Consider the following 18,941-nt stretch of genomic DNA (forward strand, 5'->3'; position numbering starts at 1 on the left):
GCGAGTGCAACTGTCTTGGTTCCTGAGCATTCTCCGAATTGCGCTGTTAAACCACGGTGGGTCTTTTCCGTCCGTAACTCACTTTTTCGGCACATATTTCACCATTGCGTGATTTATAATGTGTTTAAAATTTCCCCATAATTCTTCCACGTCCATCATACCGGAAGTAAATGAAGTCGATTCATTTACTAAGTGGGATGCTAACAACTGCTTATCTGCTCTTTCTAGTAAGAATACTCTCCTAGCCTTCTTGACCGACTTTTTAACTTTCGTAACCATACTCGTAATGACAGCATCATGATCACTAATCCCTATCTCAACACTGACACCGTCGATGAGGTCTGGTCTGTTCGTGGCTACCAGATCTAAAACATTTCCATTACTCGTTGGCTGTCGATTTAGCTGCTCAAGACAGTTTTCGGATAATGTGTTCAAAAGTAATTCATACGACGTATTGTCTGTACCACCTGTAATGAATCCATAGACATCCCAGTCTGTACTAGGTAGGTTGAAGTGGCCTCCGACTAATATAGCATGATCCGAGTACTTCTGCAATAGAGAATGTAGACTCCCTTTGAATGATTCTAGAACTGTCACGATGGAACCTGGTGGCCGGTAATAACACCCCACAATTGACTTTATTTCCCCTAGCCCTGTTTAACGTGTCCAGATAACTTCACAATCACACTCTACTTCGATCTCAGTAGACACAATATTTTTGTCAACTGCAATGAAGACACCACTTCTTACGGTGTCTAATCTGTCTTTCCGAACACGTTCAAACCCTCACTAAATATTTCAGAACTTCCTATCTCAGGGTTCAGCCAGGTCTCAGTCCCGAGAATAATTTGCGCGCCACACGCTTCCTGGAGGGCAGTATCTAGGCGTACCAGGGGTCCCATATCACTTCAACTGCACACGCCACACGCTATTGCAGAGCCTCCACCAGTTTGAACAGCCCTCTGCTGACATGCAGGGTCCATGGACTCGCGAGGTTGTTTCCATACCCGTACGCGTCCATCCGCTCGATACAATTAGAAACGAGACTTGTCTGACCAGGCAATATGTTTCCAGTCATCAACAGTTCAATGTCGGTGTTGACGGGCGGAGCGTAAAGCTTTGCGTCGTGCAGTCATCAAGGGTACGCGAGTGGGCCTTTGGCTCCGGAAGCCCATATCGATGATATTTCGTTGAAGGATTCGCACACTAACATTTGTTGATGCCCAGCATTGAAATCTGCAGCAATTTGCGGAAGGGTGGCACTTCTGCCAAGTTGAACGATTTTCAGTCGTCGTGGTTCCCGTTCTTGCAGGATCTCTTACCAGCTGCAGCGATGTCGGAGATGTAATGTTTTACGGATCCATGATATTCACGGTACACTCATGAAATGGTCGTACGGGAAAACGCCCACTTTATCGCTACCTCGGAGATGCTGTGTTCCATCGTTCGTGCGCCGACTATAACACCACGTTCAAACTCACTTAAATCTTGACAACCTGCCATTATAGCAGCAGTAACCGATCTAACAACTGCGCCAGACAGTTTTTGTCTAATGTAGGCGTTGCCGACCGCAACGCCGTATTCTGCCCGTTTACCTATCTCTGTATTTGAATACGCAAGCCTATACCAGTTTCTTTGGCGCTTCAATGTATATGGAAGGTGGCACTAGGTGCGTCTACGAAGAGAGATAAAGTTGACTAGGAAAGATGCAATGAATTAATTTATTACCAGGGTAGCCGGCCGGTGTGGCCGTGCGGTTCTAGGAGCTTCAGTCTGGAACCGCGTGACCGCTACGGTCGCAGGTTCGAATCCTGCCTCGAGCATGGATGTGTGTGATGTCCTTAGGTTAGTTAGGTTTAAGTAGTCCTAAGTTCTAGGAGCCTGATGACCTCAGAAGTTAAGTACCGTAGTGCCCAGAACTACTTAAAACTAGCTAACCTAAGGACATCACACACATCCATGCCCGAGGCAGGATTCGAAACCGCGACCATAGAGGTCGCGCTGTTGCAAACTGAAGTGCCTAGAACCGCTCGGCCACACCGGCCGGCCGACCAATGTAAAAAACGCACTTTTACACTATTCATCCTTCTGCATTGAGAAACTGAAGCCCTCACCACAATCCAGACGACGCGAGTGTTTACCGTCTGAATCATTTCAATTCGCTGTGAAAAAAAGAGTAGCAGTACGAAAATGTTCGGCTAACCGCACACACTTGCGATTCCATGCTTTTACAAGAGCTTAAGCCGATTACTGCAGTTAATATTTTCTTCTAGCCCGTCTATTCTAACCTCTGAGACGCACCTCGCTATATTCAGTGTTTTTGGCAGCAGACGACTGTGTATCAAGCATGCGCGCGACTGGGACGGCAAGTGCGGGCGCTGTGTTACTCACGTCATGTCTGGTGGCGGCTGTCACTGGAGAGTAGAACAGTCAGCACGCGTGTTTTGTGTGTAGCAGGGTGTGCTGCGACGGCGATGTGTGCGCCCTGGCTCCCGCGACGCGACGCACTGCCGTGCGGCGTCCCAGCTCGGAGCAGATAACACTGACCGACTCTTACTGCGCACGCGCACCAGTCCTCAGCGACCCACAACACACCCCGATGCGGGATCAATGATACCTCCCCGCCAGCGAGATCTCCCCCGCCGGGTACTTCCCATCTTCCGCAATGCCAGACACTGAATAGGAGATGCTCCGAGGTCAGTCTTTCTCCTCGGATTACCACAATGTACCTCCCATGTATTGCGAACTTAATGTGATATCTCACGTATTCCACAGTGAATACCACAGGGTTCCTTTCCACTCCTTAATCAGAGGCGTGTTTTCAAGTAAGTACCGTTTTGAAATTAAAAAGAAGACGTGCTAAGATATCTAAAAAATTTTATTTTTACACGAAACCCTGTACCTTAATCTACTTTTCTACATAATTTCCGTCAATATTGAGGCACTTGTTATAACGTTGTGCCAGTTCTTGAATACCCTCCTCATAGAAGTCTGACGCCTGACTTGTTAACCACTGCATCACCACTGTTTTGACTTCGTCATCGTCTTGAAGACACTGACCGCCAAAGTGTTTCTTCAAGTGCAGAAACAGATGGTAATCACTGGGCGCAAGATTGGGGCTGTACGGAGGATGATCTTGAGTTTCCCATCGAAAAGATGTGATGAGATCTTTGGTCTGATTCGCCACATGCGGACGGGCATTGTCTTGCAGCAAAACGATGTCCTTGCTCAACTTCCATGGACTGTTGCTTTGATTGTGCTGTGACGTAGGCCACCCATGTTTCATCGCCCGTAACAATTTGGCTTAAGAAATCATCACCGTCGGTACCGCTCAAGGAAAGTCAATGCACTGTCTAAACTTTTGGTTTTGTGCACATCCGTCAACATTTTCGGTACCCAACGTGCGCACAGTTTTCGGTAATTCAAGTGCTCGGTCACAATGCCATACAAAACACTACGAGAAACATTAGGAAAGTCATCCAACAAGGAGGAAATCGTAAAGCGTCTGTTTTCTCTCACCTTATTGTCCGTTTCCTGCACCAAACTTTCATTAACGACCGAAGGACGCCCACTCCGTTGTTCATCATGCACATTTGTGCGGCCATCTTCAAATGCACTCACCCATTTTCTTAACATTCCATCACCCACATGTTTTCTCCGTAAACTGCACAGATTTCACGATGAATGTCGATCGCTTTTAGGCCTTTAGCACTAATAAATCTTATAACAGTCAGTACTTCACAGTCGGCGGGAATCACGACTATCGGAGGCATCTTAAACACTCAGTACACAACGTAAACAAGGAAGAACCAGACTGTAATGGCATCAGTGCGTAGATTAAGGTACAAGATTTCATGTAAAAATAAAATTATTAAGATATCTTACCAAGTCTTTTTTTAATTTCAAAACGGTACTTACTTAAAAAACACGCCTCGTACAACACGTCTCAAGCAGAAAATACCAAATTAAGAGCTGAAATCTTGTATGAGGACAGAGAACCACATTTTCATTTGACAGATTTACAAAGTAGCAAATGTGTGTATGCTGCTCCGAAATAGACCAGCACGTCGCCCCGCTATGCTTTTTTTGACGAATGTGTGTGACTCCAAACGTTTGCCTGACGGAACACAGCACATTATGTTAGAAGGTGAATTCAAATAAGAAAGGGCCTTTTGATCAGTCCCTAAGAAACACATTAGAACCCCCAGTGTTCTCCAGGTATGTAAGTTTTTTTCTTAGATGAATTTTGGAGCCACTTAAAAATACTAAGAGAATCATTAATGAGCTCCCTGCAGAAGGAATGAAACGCGAGTGTGATGAATAAGGAAGGAACGATGCAACTTTAGCAACAGAAAGACTACGTCCACAGGCTTCTCGCAATATATCGCATTTGGATATTGTCGGTAGCAGCATGGTACCCCTTTCTGAATTACTGATCTTCCAGAATAGTGAACATTCTGTCGCTGTCCTTCCGTTTAATGTTGCTTCGAGGAACGCAAGCCAAGTCCAAGTATTACGACACTCAAACCAGAATCTTACCTAGGGAAGGGATGGGGACGGGGAGGATAATGAAACAGTCAGCCATGATCAGTGCAAGACTGTTTATGAAATTTCGAACATATTATTTCCGAACATGCCAGTCGGGTTCGTGACTTCATGAAACAGAAAGATAGCATTTATTTGGACTTTTTGAAAAAGGCAAAAATATTTAAAACCATGGTGTAAAAACGCCGACAAGCGCTTTAGGATCAGGTTCCTTACACCAAAACAAGAAAAAAGTATCCAGTAAACATTGGCTCTAAAATACACACCTTAAGATCTACGAGCACTTGGCCGGCCGGTGTGGCCGTGCGGTTCTAGGCGCTACAGTCTGGAACCGAGCGACCGTTACGGCCGCAGGTTCGAATCCTGCCTCGGGCATGGATGTGTGTGATGTCCTTAGGTTAGTTAGGTTTAATTAGTCCTAAGTTCTAGGCGACTGATGACCTCAGAAGTTAAGTCGCATAGTGCTCAGAGCCATTTGAACCATTTTATGAGCACTTTTTCATCTTCACTAGTCCGAAACATCTCTTCTACTGAGCAAGTGCACATAGAACTTAAGGTATCCGTTTTATGGCGTATGTTTACTATACATTTTTGTTGTTTTGGGGTAAGTAACCTGATGCTAAAGGTTGTCGGTGTTTCTGGAGACACCCTGTAGATAGAGGGCAGAATAGAAGGGAATTATAAGCGAATCCGTCGTAGACTGCCAACCATTCGCAGGAGTGATACAGGGAAACTACGAAAAACTAAATGTGTATTTGTGACAGACTTGAACCCGATCCTCCACAACAAGAATGTATTGTTTTAATATAGGTTTTTACTTCACATGATTCGGTTAAACAATTGTAACCGCAAAAACTAAAGTATCTACAGACTATAAAAAGCCGTTAGAGAATGACCCTAGATTGTGTGAGCTGTATCCTGTTCCTCACATTAAGCTGTACAACTGTTGTCTAATAAGCCTTAAATCAGGGGCTATATTTTCGGTGTTTCTGTTTTCACAATTTAACATATTGACCCATAGTGTCTTACGGGCATCGTTCATTCGCTTGAAATGATACAAGTGCCATGACCTGAACTATAACCTGACATTATTCGAACGAAGGTGCACTTGCTCTTCTAAAACAGACGATTTCACATAACTTTTCTATTTAAATTGATAGAAGCGATGGCAACGAAAAAGTTCTTCCACTGCATGCACCTACTGTTGTTTCTAGATAGGGATTTGAGAGAATACGTTACCGATGTCGTACCGTGCTAAGACCATTACACAATAAAAGCTGCGCGTTGTCAGAAGTGAGTAAACGGCCCGGGTTTCCTGCAGAGACGTTTCCGCTACAGTATGGATAACATGTGCGTCACAGTGTGGGAGTGAGAAGTCTTAGGACAGTTCGATTCTTGTGAGTAAAACGTCTAAATTGCATCCAGATTCACCCTGACATTCTGACGATATATGGACCAAATTCAATGTCGCATCCATCGATGGTGAAATGCTGTAAGAAATTTGACCAAAACCTCACAGAATTTGGTGTTGCTGGCGAAGGAAAGCCATCGACATCGACCATAGACGATAATATCGAGGCAATCTAGAAATTGATTCGGAGCTTTCGCATAATGACTACCGCCGGCATTCTTTAACACCTGCGCATATCTATTGGCAGCGCTCATTACATCGTCCGGGATCGTATGCAGTATTGGAAATTTTGCTCGCCGGCCGCGGTGGTCTAGCGGTTCTGGCGCTGCAGTCCGGAACCGCGGGACTGCTACGGTCGCAGGTTCGAATCCTGCCTCGGGCATGGGTGTGTATGATGTCCTTAGGTTAGTTAGGTTTAAGTAGTTCTAAGTTCTAGGGGACTTATGACCTAAGATGTTGAGTCCCATAGTGCTCAGAGCCATTTGAACCATTTGAAATTTTGCTCACGCTGGGTTCCGCGACCACTGTCACTGTCAAATGGCTCTGAGCACTATGGGACTTAACTTCTGAGGTCATCAGTCCCCTAGAACTTAGAACTACTTAAACCTAACTAACCTAAGGACATCACACACATCCATGCCCGAGGCAGGATTCGAACCTGCGACCGTAGCGGTCTCGCGGTTCCAGACTGTAGCGCCTAGAACCGCTCGGCCACACCGGCCGGCCACTGTCACCTGAGCACAAACTCTCTCTGCCCAAACAAGCCAGGAAGGCCCAGCGGTGCCGACCGTCCGCCGTGTCATCCTCATCCATAGGCGTCACTGGATGCAGATATGGAGGGGCATGTGGTCAACACACCGCTCTCCCGACCGTATGTCAGTTCACGGGACCGGAGCCAAGGCGCAGGGTTTATGGCGTCTCGGTGATCGTTTCCTAAACCGCATCATTACAGGCAAGAAGACGTGGGTCTGTTACTTCATACCCGTGTTTATGGAATGGACGCACACAACTTCACCTCAGCGGAAGAAACGCAAAGTTGCGCCATCACCAGAGAAGGTCGTGGTCACAGTTTCCTTCCACTGTGAAAGAGTCGTGTACACAGAGTTTATGGCAAAGGTCATTTACCATTAATGCCGATACGTACTGTGCAACACTGGCACGCTGCACAACGCAATAAAGAACGAGACGTGGAGTATTAAGCAAAGGCATTGTTGTTCTCTACCACAATGCAACATCCGACAAGTCGCGCACGACGCAAGCTTCGCGTTCATGCTTTCTATGGGCTTTTTAGAAACATTGGCCATACAGTTCATATGTGCGATTTGAATGTTTTCTGCAAACTGGAAGACGATCTGGGGAAAACAGGCTGAGGGCTTTCACACAGATGTACTCGAATAACTGCATGACCAAGGAGTGGATGTCTATCGTCGATGAATTGAAAAATTGGCATAAGTTTCCTATTGTAGTTTGCAAAAACATGGTTACGATTATGCAAAACAGCGTCATGTATCTGTGTAACTTTGATGTGAAGTGCAGCATTCAATAGAAGTTTCTTGGCAGTGTATAGTGACGTGTAACTCACTTTTTGAAGTCCCTTCGCAGTAAATGCTGCGAACAATGCACAGTAGCCTAAAACATGCGTCAAGTTAAAACTAATTAACCTAAAACCTACCTTAAATTAAAACTAACGAGTTAGCTTTTGTTGTTGCTGGTAACTAGCGGTTTAGTTGTTTGCGAGATGCACCTCTTACATACAGGAAGAATTCCACTCACAGCTGACAAAATTGTTGTTTATTGCTGGACGCGGTGGCCGAGCGGTTCTGGGCGCTTCAGTCTGGAACCTCGCGACCGCTACGGTCGCAGGTTCGAATCCTGACTCGGACATGGATGTAAGTGATGTCCTTAGGTTAGTTAGGTTTAAGTAGTTCTAAGTTCTAGGGGACTGATCACCTCAGATGTTAAGTCCCGTAGTGTTCAGAGCCATTTGAACCATTTTCTTGTTTATTAAAACGCGACATGTTTCGCGGCTTTGAGCCGTATCATCAGGTGAACAATGTTAAAAGATCATAGGCATACCCATCGCTCCTAGTCAAAAGTTACTATTCAGAGAATGTCGTCAATATTATGGCGAGCGAAAGGTAAGGAGGAAGTGCCCCATTCATTATGAGGTGCATTCAAGTTCTAAGGCCTCCGATTTTTTTTTCTAATTAACTACTCACCCGAAATCGATGAAACTGGCTTTACTTCTCGACGTAATCGCCCTGCAGACGTACACATTTTTCACAACGCTGATGCCATGATTCCATGGCAGCGGCGAAGGCTTCTTTAGGAGTCTGTTTTGACCACTGGAAAATCTCTGAGGCAATAGCAGCACGGCTGGTGAATGTGCGACCACGGAGAGTGTCTTTCATTGTTGGAAAAAGCCGAAAGTCACTAGGAGCCAGGTCAGGTGAGAAGGGAGCATGAGGAATCACTTCAAAGTTATTATCACGAAGAAACTGTTGCGTAACGTTAGCTCGATGTGCGGGTGCGTTGTCTTGGTGAAACAGCACACGCGCAGCCCTTCCCGGACGTTTTTGTTGCAGTGCAGGAAGGAATTTGTTCTTCAAAACATTTTCGTAGGATGCACCTGTTACCGTAGTGCCCTTTGGAACGCAATGGGTAAGGATTACGCCCTCGCTGTCCCAGAACATGGACACCATCATTTTTTCAGCACTGGCGGTTACCCGAAATTTTTTTGGTGGCGGTGAATCTGTGTGCTTCCATTGAGCTGACTGGCACTTTGTTTCTGGATTGAAAAATGGCATCCACGTCTCATCCATTGTCACAACCGATGAAAAGAAAGTCCCATTCATGCTGTTGTTGCGCGTCAACATTGCTTGGCAACATGCCACACGGGCAGCCATGTGGTCGTCCGTCAGCATTCGTGGCACCCACCTGGATGACACTTTTCGCATTTTCAGGTCGTCATGCAGGATTGTGTGCACAGAACCCACAGAAATGCCAACTCTGGAAGCGATCTGTACCACAGTCATTCGGCGATCCCCCAAAACAATTCTCTCCACTTTCTCGATCATGTCTTCAGACCGGCTTGTGCGAGCCCGAGGTTGTTTCGGTTTGTTGTCACACGATGTTCTGCCTTCATTAATCTGTCGCACCCACGAACGCACTTTCGACACATCCATAACTCCATCACCACATGTCTCCTTCAACTGTCGATGAATTTCAATTGGTTTCACACCACGCAAATTCAGAAAACGAATGATTGCACGCTGTTCAAGTAAGGAAAACGTCGCCATTTTAAGTATTTAAAACAGTTCTCATTCTCGCCGCTGGCGGTAAAATTCCATCTGCCGTACGGTGCTGCCATCTTTGGGATGTATTGACAATGAACGCGGCCTCATTTTAAAACAATGCACATGTTTCTATCTTTTTCCAGTCCGGAGAAAAAAAATCGGAGGCCTTAGAACTTGAATGCACCTCGTACAGTTTGTTTGCCTAGGAGCGATGGGTCTGCCTATGATCTTTTAACGTTGTTCTCCTGATGATGCGGCTTAAAGCCGCGAAAACCGGTCGCGTTTTAATAAACAACAATTTTACCAGCTGCGAGCGGAATTCTTCCTGCCATCATGCCCTTCAACAGCCGCGGTTGCTCAGAATATAAAATTGTTTTTCTTACATAGGTGTACTTGACGGAACTCTCGCAATTTACATTTGTGTATGTACTGGTGGATGGCGAAATGGCGCACTGTGTGAGTCAATGGTAACGCGATACCACGTGAGGCCGACAGCAGATAAAGGTCGCACTGTCCTGTTTCAGCCGTAGTTACACAACGGGCTAGTAAGACAGCAACACCGCCATGAACACACGTCTGGAAACGATACTCGCGTGTAGAATGAGGTACAGACCGTTGAGATTATAAATATTACTGGGGCATGAGGTTAAGGGTGAATTCTACATCAATCAGTAATATCTGAATTGTGATCATTTTGGAAACATAGAAAGCGAGTTGAGAAGAATCACCACAGAACTTTCGTTACACGTTCAAACAGTGACTTTTCTGGAACGGCAATTCGACTTAAGCCATTCTAGCACCTTCCACTACCGATCTCAAGCATTACCTTGCTTTTGCGCCGACGTCAATGCGTTTGACTCGTCGACTAAAGTGCATTCCGTACGCGGAAAGCTTCCATTTTCTACACTGGTTGAATAAAAACCCAAAGAGAGCTCTTCAGAACTGTTTATGTATCTGAAGATGGTGTTTCAGAATTGTTTCTATAACACTATGTACCTACCATCTCCGGTAATGTGTGATAGTATCAGGCCTCATGGCTTCTTTATCGAGGAACTATGTGAAACTTGCTGGATGTAACTGAATACCAATAAACCTATGTTTCTAGTTAATCTTCGTCGCTAAGCTGCCACAGTGCCTGCGTGGTTTTCTCAACAGTTCACCGATGTTTATGCTCTTTGCCTTCAACTGATCGACTGATGACCACAGAAGTTAAGGCCCATAGTGCTGAGAGCCATTTGAGCCTTCAATTGATCGTGAGACATAGACACAACGATTGATGAATGATCTGATTCCGCCAGGCCTCCTTTCTTTCTTTGGTTCAATGGTGGCAAAAAGCACCGATATATTCTCAGATTTAAATATGACATAACGCTTATGATATTTTGTAATGTAGAAGTTCATGGCATTCCGTGCCATGCAATATTAAATAGCGAGGTCAAATTATACTGAAAAGTCGTAAAATAAAAGTCAACAGTACAATTGTTCCCCGACTTCTGTTTTTAGTTGCTATACAGCCACATATGATATACTCCTATTAGAGCATAAGAGAGACGCAAACAGCGAGTTCAAATCGCTCGGTCGCATCAGTTTATTATCGTTTGGTATCTCTAGTAGGCAGTTATCAGCTTAATACATTTCCAGAAAACAACATGCTTTCCAGGATTCTGTTTTTTGACTTAAAATCACCAATAAATTAAGACCATTTTCAAAAAGCTGCGGAACTTTCAAGGGTCGATCAATTGAACATGAACTCTTTAAACGGAGAATTTCAAATAATTAAAAGAAGCATAGACATGGCACACTGTTTTGACGACAGATATAAGGAAGCGATTGAGAAATGGAAGAAAATCATGGAATGGTTTTCCAAGAATGAAATCCATAACATTTTTCACGTCTTATCGTTCACCTTTAAGTTCCCTAATTCCATCTACGTCGCAGAAAGGGTTTCTTCACAGATGGCATTAAAATGGACTGATGTAGGAAATAAATGTACCCCGAATTTGATAAAAATTGTATTAATGACCATTTTCTGCTATTAATATAACTGCATTGTTTTTTTTAAATATGTAAAACCAAACAAAGCATATTCAAACTTATACATTATTCTTTAAAATGCAATAAAGACCAATAAGTGACAAAAATAATTTTTTCATTTGTCCCGAGGACAAAATGAAATCCCGTTTTTTTGTCCAAACGAGTATTTGTCCCTTACAGGGTAAAAAAAATAAAATAAAATAAAATAAAATGGACACTACTTGGCAAAACTGACAAACGCAAAGTGTGATGGTTTGGGCTCCACTGCCTAAACACGCGACACCGTCTCCTATGTCTTGAGGGCAATTTGAACAGCTATCATTGTATCAGGGAGATTTTTCATATCAAGGCACTGCCACTCTTTCAGACCGTTCCAGCAGCGAGGGATTAGCCGAGCGGTCTAGGCGCTGCAGTGATGGACTGTGCGGCTTGGCCCGGCGGAGGTTCGAGTCCTCCCTCGGGCATGGGTGTGTATGTTTGTCCTTAGGATAATTTAGGGTAAGTAGTGTGTAAGCTTAGGGACTGATGACCTTAGCAGTTGAGTCCCATAATATCTCCCACACATTTGAACAGACCGTTCCACATGCCATATTTCAGCAGGACAACGCCCGGACGAATGTGGAGAGGAACGCACTAGCCTTCTACGAAGAACGACGGTTACCTCTGCTTCCCTGGCTTGTCCTTCGCCTGACGTATCAACCATCGAATATATCTAGGTTATGGTCGGTTGGCAACTTGTTCCTGCAGTCACAGTTGATGCTTTGTGGACGCGCTTACAAACCGCGTGGCAGAGTATTCCCCTGCAGCATATTCAGGAGCTCCTACATTCCATTCCACGATGTCTTGCGACTCTGACTGCAGGACGTTGCTGTGCTGCTCCGTACTAAAATGTAAATGTCTTGTGACTAGGGCCTCTCGTCGGGTAGACCGTTCGTCAGGTGTAAGTCTTTCGATTTGACGCCACTTCGGAGACTAGCGGGTCGATGGGGATGAAATGATGATGATGATTAGGACAACACAACACCCAGTCCCTGGGCGGAGAAAATCTCCGACACAGCCGGGTCGAACCTGGGCCCTTAGGATTGACAATCTGTCGCGCTGACCACTCAGCTACCGGGCGCGGACAACAGTCAAGTGATATTTAATAGATGCAAGTTGTTTTACATCAGCAACGCCTCCATAAGCAAACGAGATATCTTTATTGCACAGGCGACAGTACGTCTTGTACGACTTGTACGACTTTTCTTTTACTTGTCTTAACCAGGAATAACTATTTTACCAGTTCGGATTATAATAATAAATGAAAAGCACCAGTTTGCTTTTGTTCTACAATATTATTTTTATTGCTAACCGGTTTTCGGCTTACAAGGATATCTTCAGGCATTTACTGAGCATTATCACCAAAGAAGTTAAATGTTAGCAGACCACATTGGAAGAGAAGTAACACATCTAGAGTGAAGTAGAAACATACAGTGAGTAACATCTTTGCAATGAAATAGTAAAAACTGAACAGTACATATATTCACGACGTATTTTTGCATCAGAACAAGAAATTATCTATGATTGGGAAGGTGAGTGAACCTCTAACCTCAAACTGTAAACAAAATTTTTCGCAACGTGTAATTAACTTATCGAACTTGGTTCTGTCCCCAAAGGAACAAAAAGTGCTTGAAAAAGGTTTTAAATATGCTCCTCCCCACCCTCCATCAGAAAAACAACTGGATGTTATGAAAGTTGATATTGAATATGCCTTAACGAAAGACACCACTGCCAAATATATAGTTGCCAATGCACTAAAGAACGAAACCAAATTCGTGTGTAACATCCCACGGTCTATTGACTTTCACACCCTCAAGTCCTTAAAACAGAAATTACAACACCAAGGTATCGTTGCCACAAAATCTGATAAAGGCAACAGTATTGTGCTTTTGAACAAATGTGATTATGTGGATAAAGTTAATGATTTTATGAATACCACAGGCTTCCAAGTCCTTCCTAAAGACCCTACTAAATTGTTCAAAGAGGATGTGAAATATGCAATCATATCATGCAAAAGCATATTCTCTGAATCTGAAGTAAAACTGTTAACTAATATGAACCCAGTGCCTCCTAGAATGTACGGCCTTCCTAAACTGCATAAACAAGATATTCCTATTCGTCCAGTTGTATCATCATTCACTGCTCCATCTTACAAACTAGCCAGTAAACTTGATGTCCTAATTAAGAGCAAGACTAAATTTAAACCAAAGCATGGTATTTCAAACTCTGTGGACCTAGTAAACAAGTTAAAAGGTATATCTGTCTCACACAGTGATAAACTAGTATCCTTTGATGTCAGCAGTTTGTTTTCTAACATACCAGTAGTAGAATGTATTGACATTCTGACGGAGCTGATGCACAAGTCTAATGTCAATCCTGTGGAATTGAATGACTTGAGACTGGCCAAACAGACCTGCCTTGCACAGAACTATTTCCAGTTGCAAGGCACTCTTTATAAACAATTAGATGGCTTAGCTATGGGTTCCCCTCTTAGTCCACTGTTGGCTGAAATATTTCTGGACCATTTTGAACAAAATTTTCTAAAAACAGAACCTTTGAGTGCAAACATCAAATACTGGTTTAGAAATGTAGATGATGTCCTGTGTATGTGGACTGGTATTACAAGACAACTCAACACATTCTTGAAAAACCTAAACGGTCAACATAAAAATATCCAGTTCACTATGGAAATTGGCAACAAATCCATAAACTTCTTAGATCTCACCATTGACATCAGTACACACACACACTGTTTCAAAAAAATTACAGAAAAACAACTACTACAGACACAGTAATACCTTCTTGCTCACAACACCCCATAGCTCATAAACATGCAGCTTTCCACTCAATGGTACACCATCTCATATCCATCCCCATGTCCAGAGATGATTTTAAAACAGAGTTAGATACAATAAAATTTATTGCCTCAGCCAACGGCTACAATCCATTTCTTATTGACCACATCTTGCACAGGAAACAAAAACGGAAAATTATACCCCTCCTCTATGCCCCACCTGCTTCCCCATCCACTGTCTGCAAGAAATGGTGTACTCTACCATTTCTAGGTCAGTTATCACAGACTATAGCCAAAGCACTGAAATCCTGCAAGTATAGGGTTTCCTACTATGTCAGGAACACTACAGCCCAGTGTGTTTTTAATAGCAAAGATAAGATCCAGTTATTAGCCAACAGTGGGGTATACAAAATCACCTGTTCTGATTGTGACAAATTTTACATTGGTCAGTCAGGCAGAGACATATCAACTAGGCTGGCTGAACATGAACGCAGCTGGAGGTTGCAGAATTCAGACTCTGCATTTGCTGAGCATGTACTGAGTGAGGGTCACAACTACCAGCTAGTGTCCCATGTACTTCACTTAGCAAACAAAGGCCATAAACTCAACCTGCTGGAAGCCCTGGAAATTAACAAACGTCTTGCTCACAGTCCAGATCTCATCGTAAATGACCAGACACAACTCAACACTTCCCTTCTCCTAAACTTCATCATCTTTGTTGTTCATCACTTCCCACACTCTCTCTTCCTACATATTCCCATTTTCCTGTAGTCATTAAGTCGTTTTATTTGTTGCAGTTGTCTTTGTATTCCACATATGCTGTAGTTTCAATAGTTAAGGGTTTGCTTTTAACTTGTACTTGTATTACTGTCCATGTTTAACTCCCCTTGTAGTTTTCTCATCAAATACTGTTCATATTTTACTTTGCTCATTTATTTAATGTACACTGGTATACAGCCACTGCTTTGATTATAATGTTAATGTTAAAATGCTGTACCACCACACTCACAAACTGTAGGTTCCCTCAAACACCTCAATTTTCCTGCATTTATTAATTTCTGTTTATCGTATTGATATAGCTTAAATTCCTTGTATATTCTGTATTTACATTGACAACTGTCTCTTCTTTTTTAATTGGTTGTGTATCACTCTCCATGTTTCATACCTCTTGATGCAGCCTTGCCTAGTACTAATTTTATCTTATTTCAATAGTTTTGTTTATCAATAGAAACTGTTATGTAGGCATGCTATTCATATTTTGTGCTAAAGGTTTTCCTGTCAACTCCATTGTTATTTATGTACTGTTCAGTTTTTACTATTTCATTGCAAAGATGTTACTCACTGTATGTTTCTACTTCACTCTAGATGTGTTACTTCTCTTCCAATGTGGTCTGCTAACGTTTAACTTCTTTGGTGATAATACTCAGTAAATGCCTGAAGGTGGCCTTGTAAGCCGAAAACCGGTTAGCAATAAAAATAATATTGTAGAACAAAAGCAAACTGGTGCTTTTCATTTATTATTATAATGTTGTTCTACCAAGAACCGACGGAAGATTCTGTTAATATGAGTTCGGATTATACTTAGTAAGGCTTCCACGACTCCCAGACGAATTATCTGTGTTATTGTCACTTAAATTACTAATTTTTTCTGCAGTTTTAGAAATGACTCACAAGCGTTGCACGTTCAACACTCAGTAGTTCTCTCAAATGACCGAATTTTTAAAGTAGAATGACAGTCAAGAACGGAATAAAAAAATCGTTCCAGTATTGTTAATACGCGGTGACATAGCATTTAAACGTGACAGAAAACGAATGAAAATGTAAACACAAAATTGTAGAAAGAAAATGAAATGTATAGTAAGCAAATAGAAGAATGTAAAACAGTGGTCCTTAGAGACGCGCGGCGTCGGGCGAGAGGGTAGGAATCTCAATATCAGCCCACCCGGCACTATGATAGATTGTTAACCGAGCTAGCCGTATCTTCTTGCTGTACTTGTATAGATATTAGGTACTTGCCAGTTGTAGCGCGAAAGATGCCGCAGTAATAACCGAACAAGGCTGAAATACGGGACGGAGCCTGTCACGGCGGGTAATTTAAAATTATGCCGCAAATGGGGGACGTCCCGGGAAATACGGGGCGTCTGGTAACACTAGCTTTTATGTCGCTGAACAATACAGCCTGCGAGCACCAAAAAATGGTTCAAATGGCTCTGAGCACTATGGGACTTAACATCTGAGGTTATCAGCCCCCTAGACTTAGAACTACTTACACCTAAGGACATCACACACATCCGTGCCCGAGGCAGGATTCGAACCTGCGACCATAGCAGTTGCGCGGTTCCGGACTGAAGCGCCTAGAACCACTCGGCCACAGTGGCCGTGTGCGATCACCACTGCAGCATGTACACTCCGTATGCGGCCATTACTGTAGTACAAGTTGAAGCGGGACTCGTTCGCAAACACTGCATTTTGCTGCTCCGCACGCCAGTGTCTGCGTTCACGTCCACAGTGCAGTCTGCAGTGTTATCGGGTCCTTCAATGGAAGCCAACGCAATGGCACGCGTGTCGAAAGTTGAACCCGCAGAAGGCGGCGACATGTCCACATCCGGGCCACTGTGGATAAAGTTGTTTTGTCCGTTACGGCCAAGCGGACAAGATGGCGATCATTTCATTCTGTGGTCGCTGTGGCGCTGTGTACAGCCCTCTTTGCTCCACTGATTCCACATACGCCTCAGTGTTTTAGCAGCGTGCCCTGTACTAGCTGCAGTGTCATGGAACAACAGACCCGCCTCCCGGAGACCAGTTATTCTGGACCGTTCGAACGTATGTGCCGATTATTCCACCCTGCGGTGTCTGCGAGCCATGGTGCACTCGATTACACGTTTGCACTTCGTATGACGGCTGCACACCGACTGAGCGTTGGGTGGCACTGACCTACCCGGTCGAACAAAAGAGGGCGCTGTTGGGCTTAAGTGCACGTCACCTCTCTGTCATTTACATCACTTACTATGGTTCCGCTGTTACACACGTTCTCTTACCGTGGCGCCTTGCAGACCATTGTTTCTGAGTGTTTCACTCTTAACAAACAGTCGTATAAGTGTCACATGACAATGCTGCCATGCCGTAAAAAGACTTAAGTCGGTATCCGAAAGCAGGGTCTTCAATGAAGTACAACACTAAGCGCTGAAGGCATGTTTATTGCCGACACCAACATACAGCCAGAACAGAACTGAATTTCTGGACAGAGAGAGGGTGGTGCTATACGAATATGGATTATTAGAGAGTATACAAACATTATAAACATAAGAAACTTCGAGAACCACTCAGAAATGATAAATCTAAATAACAAATAATTTCGGGTGATTGTGTTTGAACTGGAGACCCAAGTCAGCGACGCAAACCCTTACGCACCACTGCATCAATAGCGGCTCACGCCAATATGAAAGAATACTTGTGACCGTATGAACATGTAATTTATACTGTTCCTTGAGACAACATTACAGTGAGAAAGTACACTGTCTGAAAGATAACACGTGGTACATGGCACACCACGCCACTTGACTGCGTTTCTCATCATATACTTCTTGGTTAACAAAGAAGGTCAATAAATTCAGAACTGGCGTATTTTCCTATCTACACCAAGTTGCAAAAGATGAAGTGATTTGTTTAGGCTGCATATGTCTTTGTATAAAAACCGCAGTGTATAAAGATTGGTAGCTGTTTATTTTTTATTATTATTTCCTCATCGTAAAGGGAATATTTGAAAGTAAAATCCTGGTGCTTTTACTAACACGGGAGTTAGCGCAAGTTGCGATAGCTATTGCAGTTGAATTATGGCTTGCATAAACGCTTAAGGCGATGATTACGAAACTGTATGAACTAAGCGTCATCGCCAATTACGCTGTAAGCTACGAAGATGCGATATTCCGCTCGCAGTGGATCATACCTAACATGATGTCGTGACTTTAGTAACCGTAGTCATCGTAACACTGTTCCTCCAGCTAAGGTAGAGATTTGCATTGTCGGATACGGTCGACACACGATGCGCCGTAGTGAAGGTCATCTGACGAAGTGTCCGATGCGACATCTAGGGGAACCAGACAGACATTACACGTAAGAGCAAGGAAACCAGTATAATAGTTGCCCTCGTCTGTGTTGCGTCAACCTCGGCAGTTAATCCGTCGCTTCCTGATGTTACTGATTTCGTAACGCGTCACGTTACTCTCACTGTCAACGTAATCGTGTGATAATGAAACCTGCAAATATGAGCATGATTGTTAGCAATTACAAACACAAAAGAAGATCCACAGAAATTACAGTAAGAGAGAGAAATGCAGCTGCCTTCATAGTCAACGTGATTCTTAGATGAAACAGTGGTAACCAAAGGTAATAACACAGGTCACGAAAGTACAATAGCCTATATTTAAGAACACGCAGAAGGACTTGTCTGATTGTGAAACACTGACGGTTGATCTAGAACCTGATAGTGACGAAGAGTTGTTATGAGTGATGGAAGCCAGTCGTCTGCTTGTCTTCCAAGACCACCGAAGAGAAAGAAGTATTGTGATATCTTTTGAAAAGGCAAAGGAGATAATTAAATTCAAAATGGCTCTGAGCACTATGGGACTTGGACCTACTTAAAACTAACTAACCTAAGGACATCACACACATCCATGTCCGAGGCAGGTTTCGAACCTGCGATCGTAACTGTCGCCCGGTTCCAGACTGTAGCGCCTTGAACCGCTCGGCCACTCCGGCCGGTGATAATTGCATTCCAGGATTCTGGCGGAGCTGAAAGATTAAGTTTCAGTACAGAACAGAA

At 43.6% G+C, this 18,941-nt stretch overlaps 2 protein-coding genes across 3 annotated transcripts in view; one reads left to right on the forward strand and one right to left on the reverse strand.

Moving 5' to 3' along the window:
- LOC126414911 (epidermal retinol dehydrogenase 2) overlaps positions 1 to 18,941 on the reverse strand; it is a 288,608-nt gene that overhangs the window by 175,230 nt on the left and 94,437 nt on the right. The window contains exon 1 of one of the 2 annotated variants that reach the window (XM_050083389.1): positions 2,392 to 2,545. The exons of the other annotated variant lie outside the window; for it this stretch is intronic. Within the exon in view, the coding sequence (XP_049939346.1) occupies positions 2,392 to 2,396 (5 nt within the window). The 5' untranslated portion in view covers positions 2,397 to 2,545. Of the gene's footprint in view, positions 1 to 2,391; positions 2,546 to 18,941 lie in introns of those variants that run through there. 2 annotated transcript variants of the gene reach the window in all.
- Positions 1 to 18,941, forward strand: part of LOC126455193 (calaxin-like) — a 210,949-nt gene that overhangs the window by 112,737 nt on the left and 79,271 nt on the right. The window lies entirely within an intron of this gene.

This window comes from Schistocerca serialis, chromosome 1 (assembly GCF_023864345.2).
Source record: "Schistocerca serialis cubense isolate TAMUIC-IGC-003099 chromosome 1, iqSchSeri2.2, whole genome shotgun sequence".
Taxonomy (NCBI): Eukaryota; Metazoa; Arthropoda; class Insecta; order Orthoptera; family Acrididae; genus Schistocerca; species Schistocerca serialis.